The sequence below is a fragment of the Plasmodium falciparum genome (assembly GCF_000002765.6).
Source record: "Plasmodium falciparum 3D7 genome assembly, chromosome: 1".
NCBI classification, from domain to species: Eukaryota; Apicomplexa; class Aconoidasida; order Haemosporida; family Plasmodiidae; genus Plasmodium; species Plasmodium falciparum.
The window spans coordinates 67,341-76,809 of record NC_004325.2 but is presented as its reverse complement, the minus strand read 5'-3'; the positions used below and the strand labels follow the sequence as shown (position 1 = coordinate 76,809).

Sequence of the window (9,469 nt, the reverse complement as noted above, 5' to 3'; positions counted from 1 at the left end):
ATGATAATTATTGTTCCTTTTATATTTTTTAATTTAATATTTACCTCTGATATGATGTATGAATATATTGAAAATACCAAAGTACCTATTTTTGTTAAATTATTTTTTGGGAAAAGTATTTTTATTGAAGATATATTTTATTATGTTGGTATGATTATGAAAGAAATGATGGAAGGGCAAAATATAAGAGAAGAGGAAGTAGCTGAATTATTAAAAGATAGATTAGATTTATATATAGATAATGAAGATGAATGGGAGAAGTTAATGGAAAATGAAATTAGCATGTTATTAAAGTCTTCATTTTCTAATTTTATATTAGAATCTATAGGATGGACATATGAGAATGTTTCTAATATTTTTTTAGAAGAAAAAGCAAATTCTGGTATAAATAAAAAAGATATATATTTAAAAGAAGCTAATGAGAGAATGATTAGAAATTCAATTGTTTTGAGACAATGTAAAAGTTGTTTTATATCTATAATAAAAAATTATTATCCTTTTATAAAGAAGGCATAATATGTATCCTCATCTAATTATGTATTGGATGATATAAAAAATAATATGGACTATAGTATGGATAATATACATAGAGCTATAGATAATTTATACTATGAACATATATTAAATTTATTAGAGGAAGAAAAAAATGAAATACTAGAAGAAATATTAAGGAATATTCTAAAAATTATTTTATGTGATGTTGAAACAACGGTAAGAAGATCAGCACAAAAAGTATTACAAAATGCAGAAGGAGATACAAATTTGATGTTTAAAAGAGCTAAAGGATTACAATCATTGGGTAAAATGATATTACAGAAGGTTAATTGAGGATATATTATATGTACACACACATATAAGGGATTATATATATATATATATATATATATAAAGGATTAATAAAAAAATTAAATTTTATTAAAGGAAAAATGTACATATAAATGAATATGTTATTTTTTTAAATAATATTAGAAATAACATTTTTTCATAATATAATAATAGAAGCACCCACCCACCACCACCCACACATATATATATATATAAATGTTTTACTTTTAAATTTATATTTACAAAAGTTTTTTTTTTATATAAACTTAAAAGTGAACAATTTATTTTTTTATCATAATTTTTTTTTTTTTCATTTTTATAACAATTTAAGTATTTTCACAGATATATATATATATATATATATATATATATATTTATTTATTTATTTATTTATAATTATTTATTTTGGCTAGCCATCTAGCTGTTTTATTATTTAGAAAAAAAAAAAAAAATTATGTGATACATTGGCTAGTTATATTATAAACTTAAGAAAAAAAAATAACAAATGGGTGAATAAGTAATTTATAATATTTATAATAAATGAAAATAAATAAAAAAACGTATAAAAATTAATTACATTATAGATAGTAATATTAGATTAAATAAATAACAAAATATTTATTTTGTTATTTGCTTTTTGTTTTGAAAAAATGTGTTCAATTTTGTTTTTAATTTTTTAAAACCTATTTTCATGTCAGGAAAATAACGAGCAACTATATAGATAATAAAAATTAAAACAATAAATGGAAGGCAAAATAATCCAGGAGGTGGAGTACTTGCAAGCCAATATACACATGCTATCATTATAATGATTAATAATAAGGTCGTTGAAACAATCCAAATATTATTCCACAAATTTTTTCTTTTTAAACATTTTATATCATTTTGCATACGAAGATGCATTAAATAACTATCCATATATTCTTTACATTCTTCGTTATTACTATATTTTTGAAGTTCATTAATTGATTCATTTTTTTCTTTTACATCTCTACTATTTATATATTTTAATGAGAGATTTTTGATTTTATCTTTTTTTTCTTGAGTTATATTCATATTATCCACTAAATTAACTAGATCTGAAATTTCAGCATCAGGATTTTTTTTTTTACTACCTTTTTTGCTTTTATCTTTTAACAATATATTCTTTAAGGCATTTCCATTTGATTTTTTATTTGTGTTTTTTTGAGCTAACATTCTGAATTGTATCCCTCCATTATGGTATGATAGTTTGTATGTTCCATTTTCTACTCCGTTCTATAAATTAATACACACACATACATATATATATATGTATATTTTATATATAAATAAATATTTAAATAAAACATATAAAATATTATTATATATTACGTTATTAAATAGATTCGATGCACATAGTATTATGGTAAAAATATATATTTTATAAATATAATGAAACATATTTTATTATTATTATTTCTTTATAGTGTATTCTAATATATAGATGTGAATTATTTATATTATCTATTCTTTTGAATTATGTATATTATGTAATAATATTATAAAAAAAATACTTTTTATCATTGATTTTTTTTTTTTAAATATTTGTATATTATATAAATTAAAATAATAATAATTATAATTTTATAAATAATAAATTTCATGTAATGCTATATTATTACATGTATGTGATATATGAAAAAGTGCTGGATTCTAAAGAAAAAAAAAAAAAAAAATAATAATAATTAAAAAAAAAAAAAAAAAAAAAAAATAATATTTAAAAAAAAAAAATAAAAAAAAAAATATTAATTAAAAAAAAAAAATAAAAAAAAAAATAATAATTAAAAAAAAAATAAATAAAAATAATAACAAATAATTATAAATATATATATATATATATATATTTGTATTATTATATGTTATTTATTATCCTATTATACAACTATTATACATAAGTATATTTCTATATTATATGTGCATGCGTTATTCTTATTATTTTTCGTTTTACTATAAATTATAAAAAATATTCATAGATAATATTAAAAATAACAACTATGTTGTTATATTATAATAAAACACAACTATTATATATATATATATATATATATATATATATATATTTATTTATTTATTTAATTATTTATATATTTATTTTATTTTTTTTTTTATTGTTAATTTATACAAGAAATATAAAATAAAAGAGAAAACATATATCTTTATAGTAATATAAGCTATTGTGTTAAATTAAAAAAAGGAAAGAGGGAAAAAATAAAAATAAAAATTATATTACGTATGTTTATTATTAGTACTATTACTTGAATAATATATATTATTATTATTATAACATGTAATTATGCTGTATAATTATACTTACAATATTGTTATATAAGAATAAATTCATAGATCAATGCTATATAATATAATATTATATAGTACATATTTCTTTTATTTTTTTATTATTTTATTTTATTTTTTATTATATATATAAAAATGTTATGACACATAAATATATATATATATATATATTATATTATTATTTGGGTTAGTATCTATATACATAGTAAAAGATATATAGCATGTATAATAATATAAATAATAATACACATATATATAATTATGTATTACATGTAAATATATAATTAACAAAAAAATGAACTTTTTATTATATTAGTCATAACAAAGATCCAAAATACATTAAACGTACATGTCCTAATAAGATATATAACGAGCTATAAATTAAAAACAAAAAAAATATAAAATTTGCATAAAATCATATAAAATATAACATTTGCTGATTTATTTATTAAATTGTATAAATATATGTTGGGATATAATATTATGTTATTGAATAAATAATATATATATATATATATATTTATTTATTTATTTATCCTTTATTATGCGTGTAGATAAATTATTACGTTGTAACGTTTAGGTTAATTCTATGAATTGTACCTAAATATAATTATATAATATAATAAATATATAAAATAATTTCTTTCTTTCTTTCTTACTTTTATTTATTTAAATGACAATTACACATATATACATATATATTATTTTTATTTATAGGATAGAACAAATTTTATTATTTCATGTAATTTTTTTTTATTGATATATGACTGTAAAAGTGTTATGTCGAAAAATTAATTATACAATTATAAATTTTTTAAACAAATATTATATTAATAAAATATTATATATATATAATATATTTAGTGATATGCACATATTATAATTAATTATAATATATGTAATCCCTATAAAAAAAAAAATAACGAAATAGATACAATATTAATTAATAGTAAATATTTTATATCTATATAACATGAGCCCCAATAAAAATAACCTTAGTAGAATCTATGATATTTGAGAAAGTAATATTTTATGATCATGTAAAATAAAAATAAAAAAAAAAAAATAATTTTTTTTAATTGGATTAATGATACTACATTATATCATTAATTTATATGATATTAATCGTAGGAATATATAAGCTAAACAAATGAATAAATAAATAAATATATATATGTTAAAAATTCACACAAAAAAGTATACATATATATACACACACATATATATATATATATATATATTTCATTTAAATATTTTTAAATCATGTTCTGTGTGTATATTTTGTCCTTCATATCTATTCAAAAAATTTATTCTGTTAGTAATATAAGGAAGAGTGACAGTTCCTATAGGTGGACAGGCTAATGTCATGGTTGATAAAACACTTATAGGTACAAGTTCGGGAGAAAAAATACTTCCATCTGTAACACTATTATTTATTAATAAATCAGAATGCACTTCATCTAATATATTCATAATTAATTTAAGTTTTTTAAAAAATGAATTATTTTCTTCGCCATCTGATGGGTCTGTTAATGTATAGTATTCTTTTATTCTATCTTCCAATGAATTATGATGTTCCCATTTATCATTCATAAGATCATCCATAGGGTCGTCTATAGAATCATCTATATGATTTTCCATCTCATTTTCCATATTATTATCATTATCCACTTTTGTATTGTCTTTTTGATTTTCCTCTTCATTTTTTCTTTCTCTTTTTTGTGGATTTTTATTTCCACTAAATATTGATGTATAAATATATTTCTTATACCATTTTTTATTATTTTCTGTTAGTATTCGACTTGCTATATTTATTGTTATTATGGATTTGTTAAATTTATCTTGTAGATCTTTTTTTACTATATTCTGAGAGAGAAAGAAAAAAATATATATTAATACTAATATATCAATATTTATTTATTTATTTATTTATTTATTTATTTATTTATTTATTTATTTATTTATTTATTTATTACCTTGTATGAATATTTAAATATTAAGAGAAAAAATAAGGATACATTAAAAAGTGACAGAAAGTAGTTCATTATGTATATTATAAATTAATACCTTTAAATTAATATAAAATGATAAATGAATGTGATCATTTTATAAAATATAAATATGTTAAGAAAAAATATACAAATATATATGTTTTCTTTATAAAATAAGAGTGCGTTATATTGAATTGTATTATTATATAAATGGATAAAGGATTTAATTTTTTTTAGACTTGTACAATTATTTTTATTGTTTGTATGATATAAAATTATAATATATTTATATTATATCACTATTTTAAAATAAATAAACAAACAAATAAATATATATTTATATATATTATAAAATCTACATCATTATTTTTAATATTAGAAAATCTTAACTTTAATGTAATAATATATTTTATAATAAATGAATTTTTTAATTATTGTATTATTATAAATATTTTATTTTTTTTTTTTTTAGACTGTTTATTTTCTATATTACAAAATACATTATATATCTTTTATTATATATGCCATATTTTTTTTTTTTTTTTTTTTCGCCTTTATAAATTTATAAAAGCTAATATATATATATATATTTTATTTATATGAATAATTTAATAAGCCACTTAGAGATAGATACTTAAAGAACTTATATATGATACTACATATATTATATATATACATATATATATATATATATATATATATATATATATATATATCTATAGTTATATATAATAATTATTTTTTTATAATAAAAAAAGGTAAAAAGAATAATTCATCAAAAATATATAATACCATGTAATAATATATCTTTATATATATATATATATATATATATAACATAAAATTTTATTATATATGTAAGAATTATTGGGATTTTTTTTTAGTTTTTGTAAAATAATTTTAATTAAAAAAAAAAGAAAAAGATAAAGAAAAATAATAATAAAAAAATAAAAAATATTACTTGATCCTAAAAAAAATAGCTACATATTTTTTATTATATGATTAAAGTTAAAAAGTTTAATAAAATGAAATATATAAAGAAAAAAAAAAAAAAAAAAAAAAAAAAAAAAAAAAAAAAAGTATGTTAAATATATAGTATTATGTTTTTGTAAAAGAATAAATTATTAATTATTTTATTTTTTATTTATAATTATGTAACGGATATAATGATAAATCTAATGGATTACATAATCATTTTATTTTTGTTCTATTAATTTATTTTAAATGAAGTGTTATTAAAATAATAAAAAATAATTTATTATGAATTTTTTTCATGTAATAATATTAGATGTTGGAATTGTAATATGCTTATATTTAATCATTTATAAAGTAAAAAAAAAAAAAAAAAAAAAAAAGAAAAAAATATATATAAAATATAGTTATTATACATAAATACATACAAATAAATGTATATATATATATATATATATATATTTGTTTTATTTTTTTTTTTCTTAAAAATTTTATAATAATGATAAAAAATATATTATCTGTGTACCTTTTTTCATTATAGAATAGTGATATAAAATGGAAGAAACATATAAATTGTTGTAAATATCATTTTTACTTTTTTTCAAGTAAGAGATGCTTATTACAACATATGGTTGAAGAACCGTTTGAGAAAAAAGACAAATCTGGTGTTTTATTAAAAGACAAAAATACTGAAGAGGGAAGAAAAAAAGAAAGACAAAAGCCTATGAGTATTAAATCAATAAATAAAAAAAAAAAAAAAAACAACAACAATAATAATAATAATAATGTGTTAAAAAATTTAAATAATGAAGAAATAAATAAACAACGAAATATGACGAATGAAAGAATACGAAATAAAAATAAAAATGATAAAGGAGTTGAGAATATTTCAAGTAATACACAGATGGAAGAAAAAAATATAATATGTAAAGATATAAATTCGAATGTAATATTAAATCAAAACGAAATAAATGACGATCAAATGGTTCAAAAAATAAAAGAAAATTTTGTCAAGGATTTAATGAAAAATGAAAACAAAGAAATATTTAAACAGATAGAAACAATTAATTCAGTTGGTACTATGGCAAAAATTAAAAATTCATTATATAGCATAATATTTAAAGGGTCTAATTTTTGGAAGGGTCTAGGAATATATTTAGGTACATTGTCAGGTGCTACACTAGGGCAATTGATTTTAGCAGGTATTTTGCAATTCGGAACATTTTCTGTTATGAATTTTTCAATTTATTTTTCAGCTGTTCCTTCATTTATAGCATTCAGTAGTTTTGTAGGAATAATATTATTAAGCATTATAATTGTTATTTGTCTTCTTGTGTGGTTGTGGCCATCAAGAGGGAAATTGATGGGTAAAGATAAAACAGAAAATAAAAGTGATACATAAATATATATATATATATATTTTTGTTAGAATATGGAATTATTTAATTTTATTAAAAAAAAACAAATTAACAGCAAAGAAAAAAAAAAAATAGGAAAATGGAAATTAAGTTGTTCTAAGTTTGTTGTAAATTTTAATATATTATAAGTTTTATATATGATTCCGTTGAAATATTTTTTTTTTGCTTGTTTTATAATTATATATATACATATATTTATATCTACGTATAATATATATACATATATAATTAAAGTAATATTTTTAATTTTTAAAGTGTAAAATTTACAATGAATAGATAATTATTATCCATATTATTTATGATTAATATAAATGGTATGGAGAATATATTTTTATAGTAAACCAAAGAACAAATAATAAATAAATAATATAAAATAAGCATTGTTATATAGTAGAACTTAATTGTTTTTTTTTTATTTTAATTAATGAAATATAAAATAATAATTAACATTTATTAGATCTATTATATGAACATGTGTATATTTTATTTATGATTGTCATTTTTTTTGAATACTAATAACATTTTAAGTAAATATATTTTTATTTAAAAAAACAGTAGTATAAATATGAAATATATATTTTGAAAAATTTATATTATTTAATATTAATAATTTTTTTGAAATAAAATAAGAAATACATACACATTTGTGTCAAAATATTATATTATAGATTGTTTATAAATTAATTATTTTTATATTGTACAATATGTAAATATATAAATATATATATATATATATATATTATTATATGTCATAATTTCATTCTTTATATGTTAATCAAAAATATGATAAAGTTACTGAGGAGTAAGAAAAAAAAAAAAAATTGTATTATTCCCCCCTTGCATATTTCTCATGAGAACCAAAAAGGAAAATTAAGTTACACCTCATTTAAATTTCCTTGCTTAAGTTTATATATGATTGGATTTTATTATTGCTTATTAAGTATAAGATGATTATTTAAATTATATTTATTATTATTTATAAGGTTTTGCAAACTAATTTACTATAAAATATGCATTACTATGTTATATGTAAATATAACATATAATGTAATATGTGTATTCCATTATTATTTTTTTTTAAATATTCTAATTACGTATAAAATACAAAAATAAACGATTCCTTGTATTTTTATAGTATATAAATAATATCGTGTTACTTGTTTAATATAATATGTAATTTATTATAATAGCAATTATTATAATATAATTATTAAAATAACATATTTAGAATTATAATTTTAGAACAAGTAATAATACAATTAATATAAGATAAATTGTAAAATAGTATATGACGTGATTTAATATATATTATGAAAAAAATATATTTTAATAACATAAACACTAAAGAAAAAAATGCATTATAGTATGTAATAGTTTGTGTAATTTCTCTTTTTCTTAATATTTTTATTTAATTTTTTGTTTTCTAACAATAATAAATAAATATATATATATATATATATATATATATATATTTTTACATATATTTTGTATTTTAATAATAAATATATTTTTTAAATACTTTGTAATATATTTGTACAAAATAGAAGTAATAATATTAATCTTAGTAATAACATAGATAAATTAGAGAGAAACGTAAACGTACAACAAATATTAGAACAAAAAAAAAAAAAATTATGAAAATAACCAAATTTAATTATTTTTTTTACTATTATTTAAATTTTTTTTTTTATATCATATATTATGATATAATATGTTTGTATTTAATTTTTTTATATAATAGTAATGATACAAGGTTTCTGTTGGGATATTTATTACCTGCATATATGTTATAATAAGTTCTAATATATGTATTTTACATCTTTTACAAATATTACTGTACACATTTTCATATAATTTAAAAAGTAAATATAAACATGTTTTTTTTTGTAACTACACATTTACTTGTTATTAACATGTATAAAAATAAAAAAATAAAAAGTAAAAAAG

At 16.2% G+C, this 9,469-nt stretch overlaps 3 protein-coding genes and 1 pseudogene across 3 annotated transcripts, besides 1 other annotated feature; 2 read left to right on the top strand and 2 right to left on the bottom strand.

Moving 5' to 3' along the window:
* PF3D7_0101400 lies at nucleotides 1–828 on the top strand (annotated as a pseudogene).
* Nucleotides 1–828: a sequence feature (exported protein family 1, pseudogene).
* Nucleotides 829–1,443: 615 nt separating this feature from the next.
* Nucleotides 1,444–2,247, bottom strand: PF3D7_0101300 (Pfmc-2TM Maurer's cleft two transmembrane protein; the record flags this gene model as incomplete). The annotated part of the gene is made up of 2 exons (XM_002808553.1): nucleotides 1,444–2,082; nucleotides 2,179–2,247. 2 exons carry the CDS (start codon nucleotides 2,245–2,247, stop codon nucleotides 1,444–1,446), a joined length of 708 nt encoding a protein of 235 aa, XP_002808599.1.
* Nucleotides 2,248–4,383: 2,136 nt separating this feature from the next.
* Nucleotides 4,384–5,186, bottom strand: PF3D7_0101200 (exported protein family 3; the record flags this gene model as incomplete). The annotated part of the gene is made up of 2 exons (XM_001350911.1): nucleotides 4,384–5,007; nucleotides 5,118–5,186. 2 exons carry the CDS (start codon nucleotides 5,184–5,186, stop codon nucleotides 4,384–4,386), a joined length of 693 nt encoding a protein of 230 aa, XP_001350947.1.
* Nucleotides 5,187–6,392: 1,206 nt separating this feature from the next.
* On the top strand, nucleotides 6,393–7,506 carry PF3D7_0101100 (exported protein family 4; the record flags this gene model as incomplete). The annotated part of the gene is made up of 2 exons (XM_001350910.1): nucleotides 6,393–6,461; nucleotides 6,646–7,506. The coding sequence occupies 2 exons, from the start codon at nucleotides 6,393–6,395 to the stop codon at nucleotides 7,504–7,506; spliced, it is 930 nt and encodes a 309-aa protein (XP_001350946.1).
* Nucleotides 7,507–9,469: the final 1,963 nt, after the last annotated feature.